This window comes from Chrysochloris asiatica, unplaced genomic scaffold, assembly GCF_000296735.1.
Source record: "Chrysochloris asiatica unplaced genomic scaffold, ChrAsi1.0 scaffold00440, whole genome shotgun sequence".
Taxonomy (NCBI): domain Eukaryota; kingdom Metazoa; phylum Chordata; class Mammalia; order Afrosoricida; family Chrysochloridae; genus Chrysochloris; species Chrysochloris asiatica.
In genome coordinates this window covers 893,026-908,368 of record NW_006408958.1, presented here as the reverse complement: position 1 = coordinate 908,368, position 15,343 = coordinate 893,026, and the positions used below count along the sequence as shown (strand labels likewise).

Genomic DNA, 15,343 nt, shown 5'->3' with positions numbered 1-15,343 from the left:
ACTGAATATGCCCAAAAAACAGAAACAGATGCCCATATCAGCACATGTCCAGAAACGAGATACAGTGACTGAGACTAATAAGTTGGAAGTAGACTTACACTCCATACTGGAAGGAAGGCTGGCTTTGGAAATGCCTGAGAAGGAATTCAGAAAAATGATTATAAAATGTATCAAAACACTTTACAGAAAGAGGTCCAAATGATTAATAATAGAATATCAGAAATGGACAATACATTGAAAGGGCAAAAAGAGATGGAAGCCAGAACTAGTGAGCTGGAAGATAAATCTCTCAATACCACTAAGACAGAAGAACAACCAGAAAAAAGGATTAAAAAATCCAAGAAAAGTCTAAGATTCATGTTGGACAACATGAAGAGGAATAACTTAAGAATTATCAGCATTCCGTTACAGAAGAATCACACAAGTCCACAGAATTGATAGTTGAAGAACTTCTGGAAGAAAATTTCTCTAACATCATGAAAAGCGAAAAGATCAACATCTAAGAAGCTCAACGAACCCCAGGACTGATAGACCCTAAAAGAAAATCACCAAGACATATAATAATCAAGCTCTCCAAAATCAAAGATAAGGACAGAATCCTAAATGCAGCTAGGGAAAAAAAAGAAGTGTAACATACAAAGGCAAGCAAATCAGATTAAGCTCGGATTTCTCAACAGAAACCATGCAGGCAAGAAGGCAATGGGGAGACATATATAAAACCCTGAAAGAAAAAAACTGCCACCCAAGAATGCTCTACCCAGCAAAGCTGTCAGTCGACTATGATGGTGTGATAAAAACATTCCAGGATAAACAGAAGCTAAGGGATTTTGCCAAAGCCAACCCTGTGATGAAAAACATCCTAAAGGGAGTTCTGTGGACAGAGAACCAACAAGAACAGACAACAACCAGAGACTGACATATGTGGCAGCATCACCCGGAAGTCAATCGACAAATGAAAGAGTTGAGAACAGAATAAAACTATAGGAACAAATTCAGAGGATCTGGATCAAAACAATTACAATGTGAAAGAAGGTAAACACAGAGGAACAGAGATCTAGGTGGTGGGAAGGTCGTGTAGATTACAGGATAAAATAGACTGTCTTAAATGGAGGGAAAAGTTAATGGAATATAAGGTGACCAAAACAGTGGGGTTTCGGTGGAAGTGGAGGGAGGTGACGACAGAGTACAGGGTAAAGGGTAAAGGCAGACACATCTTAGTTATGGTGTTGGGGAGGGCAATACAAGAAAGGTGAGGAGGTGGAAGAAGAAGGTAGGGGAACACTGAGACAGGTTTGCATGGGCTAAGTGGGACAGAGGTAAATAGTGATGCATGCTTAACTTTGGAACATCAGGGCTCTGTGATACAGGAATCTAGGCACAGTTTGAAGAGGGGAAATAATACTAAGATGCTTGACTGCCTTATGAATATCGGTTTCCCTTGTCTACTATTGTGAAATAGACACTTGAGTGGGATAGAAAGGAATGTTGGGAAACATGATTACAGAAAACTTGTAAGCCCGTCTTCAGCCTATAACTGATTGGAAAACCTAAAAGGGGTTCCAGAACTTGTCCAGTACAACAGGCCTCCTGTGGAGTCTTTGCAGAGTATAGGACCTTAGATGGAATCCTGAGTCTCATCCAGAACCTTGAGGTGGGACATTCCCACTAGAAAGGACAAACAAACCAGCCTGGAACACCTACAACGTCAGAAGATACATCTTCAAAGAAGGATCATCAAGAAAAACCCAAAACAAAAATGTCAGTATGACAGGCTACTGCAAGAAAAAGCAAGCTGTTTGTCGGGAAGTCATCAAGGCAAGCACAATCAAGTTCCTTCAAGACAAACACCCCTCTAAGACTGAAACTCAAAGGGAACACATGAACAGGCATGTAAGCTTGTTGGCGACCATGTTGGTCTACTGGTGAATGGAAGAGGGGGAAAGGCAGCAATGAAGTGGGCTGAGTTCAACCATGGTCCATTGATTCCCGTTGACCTGGAGATGAGAGAGAGAAGAGAAGAGGAAGGGCTGTTTGGTCCAAAATATGGTGAGACCTGGGGACACCTAAGCCCATGGACAAGGACATAGCTACAGAGGGCTAGAGTTGAGAGTGAAGCATCCAGCTGATATGAAGTGAGGAGAGACGCACAAGAACACCCAAACTTTCATATAATACCCATTTGACCTAGCCTCGAAGGCTTGACTAGAGGAAGATAAAAAATTTTTAATAAAAAAATTTTTTTTGATAAAGGAACAAGGATAAATTGCTACAATTTGATGCACCTGACTTATACTCATGGCAGTAGTAACTAAACACCAACAGAGAGGGAAGGAGTCTTCATCAAGTATCAACGCTATCCCCACTGTACACAGGGAAGATAGGGACATTAGGTAGACATCAGCTACCTAAAATAAGGGGGCAATAAAGGCACGAAGTGACTGGCTTACTAGGTTTCAAGAAGGAGTTTAATTTAAGAGTGTAGTTGGGTGGGGGAGAAAGGGCCCCCATTGAATAGCTGTCACCTTGTCTAGATGGGTCTGATGAAAATAAATGGGGATAAGATTCCTATGATTCAAAGTGAGTAATTGTTATCATGACTAATTGCGACTGTCACAATTGTAAAGGTAGAAGTTTTATAACAAAAACAGGGGAGTGGTTAATCTTACAGTCCAGAAACAGAGGATCCTAGGACCACCAAGGGAGAAGAGCACAAGTGCAGAACCTTATTCAGAGAAGCAGCGATGCCAGAGACGGAGGCAGAGATGAGGACATGGAGAGAGAAAGCAGCTGAGGACTCTAGATTCATGAGAATTGATGGACTAAGAGCTGGTGGCCAGGAGGCAGACTTGCAGAATATGCCCATTGGTGGTATAAATTATTATATATGCCTGAGTGTTTATTTTTATTTTTAAAGAGCTAGAGTGAATAGAGAGAAATACTGTTAACTGATAGTATATGGAGAGGAATATAAGCATTGTGATGAAACAAGTTGTATGATCTGTTGAACGTAAAATTGATGATCTGCCCTGTAAACTTACACACAATCCACAATAAAACCTTAAAGAAAAAAAAACCCGTTAGGAAATAGTGCTGGAAGATGAGCTCCTCAGGTTGGAATAATCTATTCAAAATACACTTGGGGAGGAGCTGCCTCATTAAAGTGGTGGCGGTGGTGATTATGTGCCGTGGAGTTGGTTCCAACTCACAGCGACCCTGTACAAGGTTTCCGAGGCTGTAAATCTTTACAGGAGCAGAAAGCCTCATCTTTAGCCCGCGGAACACCTGGTAGTTTCGAGCTGCTGACCTTGCGGTTCACAGTCCAATCTGTAATCACTACGCTACCAGAGCTCCTTGCCTCATTAAAGTAGAGTTGACTTTAATGACGTGGATGCAACAAAACTTTGAGGATTTTCATTTGCTGATGTGGCATGACTCAAAACAACAAGAAACGGACACAAACATCCTTAAATAGTCAGAACATGAACTATTCTGTATGACTGTAGAATAATTTTATAAATTTGAAGTTGTCAAAAATGAAATGGACAATATCCTAGGCATTACTGTTGTTGTCAGGTACCTTCAAGCAATCCTAGACACAACAGAATAAAACACTGGAAACTAGAATGTGAAAGTTGAAAACAAAAAAGACAGGTCAGCAGTTGGAAAGTTAAGACCTTGGTGACAGAAACAACACTGAAGATCACATTGACAGAATTTTGCAAGACCAATTATTTATTCATTTCAAATTCATTTTTTCAGTAACGTACAGTGACTGCACTCATGGACCTAATCAGATAGACACAAGAATCAAATCTACTACATCTGAGGAGAGAGCCAATAAAGCAGCTCAGTATCATCAGTCAGAAAAAGGACAAGAGTTAACAGTGGAATAGTTCCCTCGGTTGCTCATGTTGTTGCTGTAACAAGTGTTGTTAAGTCAGTTCCAACTCATAGGGTTTCTGAACCACCAACCTTGCGGTTAGCAATCCAGTGCTTATCTTATAGCACTGGAAGCATTCACCAGTCTGTGTCAAACAACTGGAAGATATCCATATTTGTGCTCATTCCAAAAAAAGCTGATCCAACAGAATGCAGAAATTATCAAACAGTATCATTAGTATTGGAGTCCTGGGGTGGCAATGTGGTCTAATGCATCAGACTTGAAGTCATGTGAACTGCAAGGTCGGTGGTCCAAGCTCACCAGCTGCTCCTTGGAAACCCTAAACAGGGTTGCTATGGATGGAAATCGACTTAACAGTACTTAACAACAACAACATTAGTATCACATGCAAGTAAAATTGTGCTGAAGATAATTCAAAAACTGTTGCAGTAGTATATCAGTAGGGAACTGACAAAATTTAAAGCCAGATTCAGAAACGGATGTAGAACAAGAGATACCATTGCTAGTATCAGATGGATCTCAGTTGAAAGCAGAGAATACCTAATGTCCTTATCTGTGTTTTAGTTATTGACTATGCAAGGGCATTCAACTGTGTGGATCATAACAAATTATGGATAACAATGGAAAGAATGGGAATTCCAGAACACTTAATTGTGCTCATGCAGAACCTGTACATCAATCAAAAAGCTGTCAAACAGAAGCCTGGTTTCAAATCAGGAAAGGTGTGTATCTGGGTTGTATTCTCTGACCTACTTACTCAGTTTGTATGCTGTGAAAAAAGACCTGATAAGCTAGGCTATATGAAGAAGAATGCAGCCTCAGGACTGGAGAAAGACCTATTAACAACCTTAAATATTCAGATGACACAAGCTTACTTGCTGAAAGGAAACAGGACTTGAAGCACTTACTGATGAAGGTCAAATATGGATTACTCCTCAGCATAAAGAAACCAAAAATACTCACAGCTGGACCAAGATAAGAACATCATAATAAAGGGAGGAAAGGCTAAAGCTGTCAAGGATTTCATTTTGCATGGATTCACAATCAACTCCCATGGAAGCAACAGTCAGGAAATCAAACTACATAGTGCATTGGGCAAATCTGCTATAAAAGACCTCTTTACAGTGTTAAAGAGCAAGCATATCACTTTAAAGACTAAGGTATGTCGGATTCAAGCCAAAGTATTTTCCATTGCCTCATATCATGCAAAAACATAATGAAAGCCTTTGAATTATAGTGTTGGTGAATTATATTAAATAGAAGATGGACTGCCAGAAAACCAAACAAATCTGTCTTGATAGGAGTACAGACAAAATTGGTAGCAGTACAGCCAGAATGCTCCATAGAAGAAGGCTGATGACTTCATCTCACATACCCTGGGTATGTGATCATGAGGGAGCGTCCCTGGCAAAGAAGGACATCATGCTGGAAAGTAGAAGGTCAAAGAAAGAGAGGAAGCCCCTCAACAACATGGACTGACAACAGTGGCCGCAACAATGGGTTCAAACAGAGCAGCGACTGTGAGGATCGTGCCAGGCCTGACAGAAGCTTGTTCTGTTGTACACAGGGTGACTAGCATTCAGAACTGACTCGACAGCACCTAGTAACAACAATGAACCAACAACAGCACAACACAAATTTTAAAGAACTGAAATCACATAAACCATTTCAAAATTAAACTAGAATAACACAGACACATGGAAAAATTCTCAAATGTTTTGAAATTTAAAAACATAGAGGAAATCTCAAGATAACAAAATATTTTCAATAGAATGAAAATGAAAATCCAACATTAAGCTTTTACAGATTAAGGCAAAGTAGTGCTTAGAGGGAAATTTGTAGCATAAACGCTTATGTATGCAATGGAGATATAAACCTACACAGCTCTTAAGGTCTGAGAGTTCAAGAAAAGCATACGTGCTAAGGCAACTACACAGTAGTTGTTCAGTGATGAATGAATGAGTAAATGAATGAGTGGACAACTGGAACAAAGAGATGAAGAAACACTCAGGAAATAAATAGGCAACATTCTAAGCTGGATAAGGACAAGACCCTGAATGAAGCATTGTCCTGAATAGCAGCTACTCAGTGCAATGAAACCACTAACGCTCTGGGTAGTCAATAGTGTGCAAAAGCTAGAAAGTTACTGGAACCCTGACCTAGTTAACACCTTTCACTACTGCTGCTGCTGGCTGTCACTGCTATGTGCCATCGAGTCAGTTCCAACTTAGAGCCACCCTATACAGGGTCTTCCTGAAGCTGTACATTTTTACAGGAACAGAAAGCCTCATGTTTCTCCTGTGGAGCAGCCAGGGCATTCAAACTGCTGACCTTGACATTAGCAGCCCATTGGGTAACCCAATACTCTACCAGGGCACCTAACACCTTTTATTACCTGAACAAAAATGTCAAGATTCAACAGAATACCCCACTCCAAAAATAGGACGTTGTATTTCTCTGTTCACTCACATCTGCTTACAGAAATATGACACACAGAATCCCTGTGCTGGCATGGGTCAGCACTTACCAGTGCTCATGCAACAAAAGGGTTCACAGGACATGACTCAATGTTTTTAGGTTGCTAAACACACTTCATGTTTCCTGATCTTTTTGTAAAAATAAGTTTCTACACCAGTGGCTACCTTCCATTGACGAGCACAAAGGGGAGGGAGTGAGAAAAGGGAAGAGAACTAGTATTTATTTACTGAGCACTGTGGCTGTGTAGGATAAACACTGGGCTGTAAACCACAAGGTCAGCAGTGTCAACCCACCAGCCTCTCTGTAGCAGAATTATGAGGCACTGTACTTCAACAAAGTTTTACAGTCTTGGAACCCTATACAACAGGGTCACTATGAGTTGAAACCAACTCTAGGGCACATAACAATTGTCAACCAAGGTATTTTACACATATTTGCTCGTTTAATTTTCTCAACAACTTGTGAGGAGGCGCAACCCTCCCCTGAAATATAAATGAGAAAATGATTCAAATTCAGGTCTGGCACTGTGGGCTAATGCGTCAGACTGCAAAGTTGTTTGAACTGCAAGGTCGGTGGTTCAAGCTCACCAGTTGCTCCCTGGAAACCCTATACAGGGTCGCTATGGGTCGGAATCGACTCGACGGCACATAGCAGTGACAGCAACTACAACTAAGAATCTCAAAGTAGCAAATTAGGACAATCAACCCCATGAGGAATTCTGCTCAGCTGTATATACTACAGAACATTTATTTAACGCTGGGACCTGAGTTCTTCTAAAGTCCTCATTAGCTCTGATGCTCTATGATCAGCTAACTTTTATACGAATTGAGCAAGCATCTGCAAACTCCAATTCCCAAGCTCCTAGGACCAAAAATAATCCATGTACATTTGTGCTTCTAAATGTGTAGCCTACAATACCTACCACTTTTTTTGTTTGAATGATGCAAAACCTTTAACCACAAGGAACAGGAACTGTATGCTGTCTCTGTGTCTTAGCCACACACCTACATTTCCCATTTAAAACAAGAGAACATTCTTGACTACTTCCTGCAAGATCAGTCACTTCTCAAGCCACAAAGATGATTCCAAAAGCACCCACCTTCTCTCAGATGTATTTTACCAGCTGAAAAACATCTGATTATGTTTAAGCTGCTCCTAGTGAAAATGGACGTGATAATTACCAGGAACCACTGCTCTTTGTCAGCTGCTCCTACAAAACAGGACATCTCTGATACACTGGGAACTTTCATGCTCCAGAGCTGTGACTAACAAACGTTCAAAACTTACATTTACAAGCTGCTGAGCCACACCTGTATATATGTGTAATGTAAAGGATAACACGAACACTACAAGGTAAAGTTCCACTATTTTCTTTGTGCAGTATGTCAATAGACTATTTCCACACCCTTCTTTGCAGTCTACTGCCCTACACCACTAGGGGGTGTCTGATAGGACAAGCAGTTTCCCAGATGGTGCTTATGCTATCATTTAATGGCATTAACCACCCAGCTTTGAAGGGTATTTGTTTGCTGGGTTTAACAGCAGAGACACAAGCTTAAGTACTAAAGAAAAATAAAGCCTCATTTAGAATGACAATCAAATTATCAATGAGAAAACTCTCTAGTGTTTAAAAGAGCCAGGAAGAACTAATTAACAACTGTGACATTAGATGCAGAAGCCTGGAAAGGGCAGATCAACATCCATAGTTGAGCTACAGGCCTTCCGGCGGTCCAGTGACTCTATCACTGAACTCCATGGTAGCCACCAGAGTCAGATGGTACACTTATCTTCTGTTACTTACTATTGTTGTCAGCACTGGGACCATTTATCGAGTGCCTAATACATTACAGGAATCCTGGTGTGGTGCTGTAAGATAAGCACAGGATGACTAACCACAAGGTCAGCAGTTCAAACCCATCATTCACTCCTCAAAAACCTATACAGTAGCCTTGATGGCTTGATAATCAAAGCTCGATTAGAGGAAGATTTTAAAAAAAAAACAACAATTTTTGATAAAGGAAACAAGTGTAAACTGCTACTATTTGATGAACTTGAACTACACTTATAAATCTAGTAGCACAAAATACCAACTGAGAGGGAAGGAGTTTTCACATCAAGCATCAACCAATACCCTCTGTATACAGGGTAGACAGGGATGGGCAACTTAAACACTGGCTACCTAAAATCTTGTTGTTGTTGTTAAGTGCCATTGAGTTGGTTCTGACCCACAACGACCCTGTATAAGGTTTCCGATGAGCAGCTGGTGAGCTTGAACTGCCGACCTTGCAGGTCAAATAGCTTTGCAGTCTGGCCCATTAACCCACAGCACCACACCTAAAATGAGGGAGGCGAAGGCACGAAGTGACTGGTTTACAAGTTTTCAAGAGGGAGTTTAGTTTAAGAGTGTGCGGGGGAAGGTAGAGTACCCACTGAATTGTTTTCATCTTGTCTAGATGGGTCTGGTAAAAAGAGATGGGGATAAGAAGATTCTTATGATTCAATAGTAATTGTTATCATAACTAATTGTGACTGTCACAATTGTAAAGGTAGAAGTTTGGTAACAAAAAACAGGAGAGTAGTTCATCTTACAGTACCAAAAGCAGACGTCTCCAGGACCATCAAGGGAGAAGAGCATGACACCAGAAGAGGCAGTGACACCAGAATGGAGGCAGGGATAAGGGCATGGAGAGAGAAAGAGCAGCTGAGGGCTCTAGACTCATGGAAAGAGAGAGACTGAGTGCTGGTGGCCAGGAGGCAGGCTTGCAGAATGTGCTCTTTGGATGTTTAAATTATTATATATTCCTGAGCGTTTTTGTGTGCAGCCCCCCTATGGGCCCCTCAAAAACAAAACAAAAAACTCTACACAGGGTTGCTATGAGTAGGAACTGGCTTGATGGTACTTAGCAACAACAATACATTACAGGCACTGTGTCAGGTATTTCAAATCCATGATTTCCTTGAATCCTCACCACGCTGCAAGAGAGGTTTCATTATGTTCATTTTGCACAAGGAAATGAGATCAGCATATAACTTGACCAAAAGTAGCACTGCTACCACAAAGCAGAGAAGAAACTCAAAACCTCAACATCACTACTCCTTCTCTCGGTAACCTAATCTGCAAAAGGGTGAACTTTGTATTAATCACCCACTAACATATATTCTCCATGGAGCCATATTCTTCATACCTACATTTGTACTGCATTTGAAATGGCATTTTCATGTCCACCATTTACTCGAGTTTTTTTCTCCTAACATCCCTGAGAAAAGATAAGGAACGACCTACCACTAAATGTTTACCCTGGTGTGTTGCTGAAGGATAAGCACTGGACTGCTAACCACAAAGTAGTCAACCCACCAGCCACGCCTTGGAAACCCAATACAGGGTCACTATGAGTCAGAACCAACTTTACAGCGCACAACAGCAAACATTTACCTGTGTTTAATTGACTATGCAAAGACATTTGACTATGTGGCTCAAAACAAACTATGGATGAGACTGAGAAGAATCCAGAACACTTCAATAGGTTCCAGTGACCATCCATTAAGAGGCAGTCATTCAAACAGAACAAGTACTCTGCCTGGAGCAAACATCAGGAAAGGTGTGTGTTGGGGTTGTCTCCTTTCACCCGGCTTATTTAATATGTTTACTACACGTATAAATCTGTGCAGCTGCATTATATGAAGAACAAAGCATCAGGACTGGAGGAAGACTCATTAACAACCTGTGATACACAGATGACAAAACCTTGCTTGCTAAAAGTGAAAAGGTCTTGAAGCACTTAATGTGAAAAAGATCACAGACTACAGCTTCACTATGGAACATTCCTCAACATACAGAAAACAAAAGTCCTCACAACTGGGTCAATAAGCAACATAATCAGTAACAGAAAAAAAAACGAAAATTATCAAGGATTTCATTTTATTTGGATTCACAATCAATGCCCATAAAAGCAGTAGTCAAGAAATGAACGACATATTGCATTAGACAAATCTGTTGCAAAAGACCTCTTTAAATAAAATGTTCAAAAGCAAAGACACTACTTTTAGGATTAAGGTACACCTGACCCCAAGTCATGGTATTTTCAATTACTTCATGCATGTGAAAGGTGGACAGTGAATAAGGAAAACTGAAGAACTGATGTCCTTGATTATGGTATTAGCAAAGATTATACCATGTATTGTCAGAATGCTCCTCAGAAGCCAGGATGGCAAGACTTTGCCCATATACCTCGGACATGTTATCAGGAGAAATCAGTGAAAAAGAGGAAAAGTCCTCAATGAGCTAGATTAATATAGCAGCTACAAAAATGAGCTCACACACCGTAATGACTATGAGAACAATGTAGGAACGGGCAGTATTTCATTCTCTGGTACGTGGGGTCGCAGTGAGTCATAACTGACTTAATAGCACCCAGTTTGATCCACAAGCTTGGTGGCTCAAGCTCACTAGACACTCCTTGGAAACCCTATGAGTCAAAACTGACTCAATGGCAAAGCAAATTCAGGCACAGCCTCCTGAACCAGACACGTGGCTGTTGGCGTAAAAGATGAATGTGAGAGAACCTTCCCTTTGAAGAATCTCATTCAAAAACACAATTTCTTAAACTTCACCAAAAACAGGATCCACTCTTATACACTAAGGTTTCTGATAACATGAATGTAACCACATCTGACCCGATACCATAGCAACTTGGAAGTATTTTGCAAACACAAAAATAATGTTCAGGGAACAAACGTACAAATGTTTCTAAACTCAGGATGCAAATAATCTATTTTAAAATTTAAAACTCAGAGAGCCTCGGCAATGAAAAAGGTTTGAGAAGTCTAGTCCCACCACATTCCTCAGACACAAACTCTCCTCTCCACCTCCCTCTATTTGGTACATTTCTGGGGAAGGAGTAACCATTTAACTCTATTACCAAACACCAGTACCATGTACTGAGCACTTATAAGGGGGTTTCAAAAAGTTCATGGAGAAACTTCATTATCTTTCATTCCATTTTCCCACACACTTTCACATTATTTCACATAATTGTCTCAACAATGACTGAGGAGCTGTGTCAAGATTGCCTCACAATAAGGAAACAGAAGCTTTCAGAGGTCAAGTAACTAACATAACGACATCCAATTAGGAACTACAAAAACCAGGATCCAAACCTAGGTCTGTCTGATTACCAGTACTGACTTCCACATTATAGAACCTAGTCCATTCACTAGATAGGTTTCACACCAATGGGTGCATCACCTAGCTTGCAATCACATATTATAATTGTACATATGCTCTAAAAATAAGAGAATCAGGTCAAGTTTAATAGCACACTACACTATGACCCTACGATATAAAATGCGGCAGATGAACAGCTGTATTGTTTTCCCACTAGTCTGTCAGTTTGTTGTACTGTGGTGACTTGCATGTTGCTATGATTCTGGAAGCTATGCCACAGGTATTTTAAATACCAGTAGTCACGCACGGTGGACAGATTTCAGCTGAGCTTCCAGACGAAGACAGAGTAGAATGAAGGAGAGATGGACTGCTTATTAAAATTCAGTTACTGAAAACCATACGAATAGTAGTGGAACACTGACAGTACCAGAATGTTGAACACTGAAACATGATGAAGAGCACCAGAATATTGCCAGGCATAGGGTCAGGAGATGAGCCCTTCAGGTTGAAAGGCACCCAAAATGTGACTGGGAAAGAGCTGCCTCCTCAATGTAGAGTCGACTGTGATGAGGGAATGGAGTAAAGCCTTAGGACCTTTATATGCTGATGGGGCAAAACTCAAAATTAAGAGAAACAGCAGTAAATATACTTTAATAATCAGAACATGGTATAATAATCACAAAGTATGAATCTAGGAAAAATAGAAATTGACAAAAATTAAATGGAATGCAAAAACATCGATATTCTAGGCACTGGTAAGCTGAAATGGGCTGGTATTGCATTCATCATCAAAAGAACACTTCAATAAGAACCCTAGGAAGGAAGTGGGAAAACTGTTGTACAAGGATGGGATTGCTATCACTGACATGAAACAAAGTGTATGATTTGTTGAATGTAAAACTGATGATCTGTTCTGTAAATCTTCAATCAATTCACAAAAAGTGTTTTGTTTTTTTTTTTTAAAAAAAAAAGAACATCTCAAGATCTGTCTTGAAGTACAGCACTGTGATAGGGTAATAATACTCATATGCCTACAGGAAGACCAGTTAATACCAATTATTCAAATTTACACACCAACCACTAAAGCCAGTGATGATGAAATTGAAGAATTCTACCAACTTCCTCGGTCTGAAATTGACCAAACATGCAATCAAGATGTATTGATCGTTACTGGTGATTGGACTGCAAAGGTTAGAAACAAACAGGAAGGATCAGTAATTGGAAAATATGGCCTTGGTGATAAAAAAATGATGCTAGAGATCGCATGATAGAATTCTGTAAGACCAATGATGTCTTCATTGCAAATACCTTTTTAAGCAACATATAAACATGGACCTCACCAAATGAAATACACAGAAATTAAATTGACGATATCTGTGGGCAGAGATGGTGGAAAAGCTCCAGATTATCAGGCAAAACAAGGGGCCAGGGCAGACTATGGAACAAACCATTAATTGCTCACATGCATGCTGAAACCGTAGAAAATTAAAACAAGTCCACTAGAGTCAAATTATGACCTTGAAGATATCCCACCTGAATTTAAATATCATCTCAAAAGCAGATTTGATGCATCAGACACTGAAGACTGAAGACCAGAAGAGTTGTGGAATGACATCAAGAACATTATATAGGAAGTGGCACTATAATCACTTTGTACAGAAAACACGCTCTCTCTGCCTACAAGCTAGAAAAATTGTTGCTGTTTTTTGTTTTTTAAGTACCGTCATGTCAGTTCCTTCCCATAGTGACCCTGTATAGGTTTTTCGAGAAGCAGCTAGAGAGCTTGAACTGCCAGCCATGCAGTTAAAACCGACTTTTTAGTCCAGCGCATTAACCCACAGCAGCACATCAGTATTCCATAATAACAGGTTTACAAAAAACAAAACAAAAGCATTTTGTTTTTAAAATTATAAAAGTACAAAAGGAATTCTTTCTGGATTGTGGGATTATGAATAATTTTTTTTCCTATTTATTTTTCTAATTTTTAAATAAGAATTAATTGTTTTTCATGAAAAAGTATTTACTTAGGAAAATTTAAAACATATACAAAAAGAGTAATAAAATAAATCCTAGGTCCTGGTGTGGTGCTGTAGGATAAAGCACTTGACCACCAGGTCGATTTGAACCATAAGGTTTGGCAATTCAAACTCATCAGCTGCTCTTTGGAAACTTGATGCAGGGTCACTATGAGTTGGAACCAACTCAATAGCACTTAATAATAACAAGTTCCAACCAACTAATTTTGACACAATATATCAACATAAGGTAAACTGTTTCTTCTAAAGCCCAGTCCACTTCCCCATGCCCAGAGTAAATTATTTTATAGCCAACCCTAGACATCTTATTATGTCATCCAACAAATATTTCAGTTTGTAGCTCTGAAGACAAGGGACATTTAAATTAAAAAAAAAACCCACATACACGAAAGCATTATCACAACTAAAAATTTAACAATACATATGACTTTTTAAGGCACTCTGATAGCATAGCGGTTACAAGTCAGACTGCTAACCTCAGGGGCAGCAGTTTGAAACTCTGTTCCGCAGGAGAAAGATGAGGCTTTCTGCTCCCATAAAAATTTACAGCCTTGGAAACCCTACACAGGGTCACTATGCGTTGGAACCGGCTCCATGTCACATAACCACCACCACCACTGTTAATCAGAAAAAATGTTTTAAGAAACTAACGTATTTGAGAAGAAAAACCAAAAAGAAAATGCTCAGTGACATTCCCACCTCAACAGCCTACATGATTCCATTTCACTTAAAATGTCCAGCTGCATGACTGGAGGAAATAAATGTCCATTTTCTAGTTACCAACATTTGTAGGATTTACCTGTTAAGAACTGCTTCCTTGTCTCCCAGACGACTTTTAATTTTACTTGTCAGATAGTCCAAAAAGAGTGTCCAGATATCCAAACAAGAGAAGTAACCTTCATGAGTAGGCTATGGTACAAAAAAAAAAAATCCAAACAATGCAATTATTTAATGCTACTATTCCTTAGAAACAAACACACAAGTGTTTATACTTCCAAAATCATAAAATCATAGCTTATATGCCATCAGTTTCCTGCTATCTACAACTGGTAGCTTTCAGACTTTACCATTGGACCAAGTTGAACCAAACATGACAAGGCTACCAGGGAATGCATCATTAGGGATATATTATGGAGGAAAAACAAAATAATTCAAGAAAGAACCTATTTTAAATTCCAACAGTGGGATTGCAAAATGGTCAAACTTCTCTGGAAAGCAATATGGTGGGTGCTTCCTCAGAAGGTTGGAAATAGAAACACCTTATGATCCAGCAATTCCTCTACTTGGTATTCACTCACAAGAAATACGAGCCATAACACGAGTAGATATATGCACACTAGTGTTCACAGCAGCACTGTTTACAATAGCAAAAAGATGGAGACAGCCAAAGTGCCCATCTACTGAAGAACGGATAAACAAACTGTGGTACATACACAAAATGGAATATTATGCTACCTTGAAGAATAACAAGGAAGCTGCATGCCACTGCATAACATGGATGAACCTTGAGGACATTATGTTGAGTGAAATTAGTTAGTCACAAAAGGAGAAATACTGCATAGGACAACTACTGTAAAAGACTAAGAAAAAGAACCCATACTAAAGTGGGGGAGGGTGCTTTGCTGGTTACTGGGATGTGGGGAGTAGGATGAGGAGAGGGAGAGGACGGTGGAGCACAGGGTAGGGAACAGACACAGAATAGTTTGGGTGCTGGGGAGTGGGCAATACACAAGAAGGGGGAGGGGAAGGGAAGAACAAAGTGGA

At 39.9% G+C, this 15,343-nt stretch overlaps 1 protein-coding gene across 1 annotated transcript in view; it reads right to left on the bottom strand.

The window, feature by feature from the left end:
- Positions 1–15,343, bottom strand: part of XPO6 (exportin 6) — a 124,102-nt gene that overhangs the window by 64,104 nt on the left and 44,655 nt on the right. Inside the window, exon 9 of the mRNA XM_006877057.1 lies at positions 14,379–14,488. Within this exon, the coding sequence (XP_006877119.1) occupies positions 14,379–14,488 (110 nt within the window). The remainder of the gene's footprint in view (positions 1–14,378; positions 14,489–15,343) is intronic.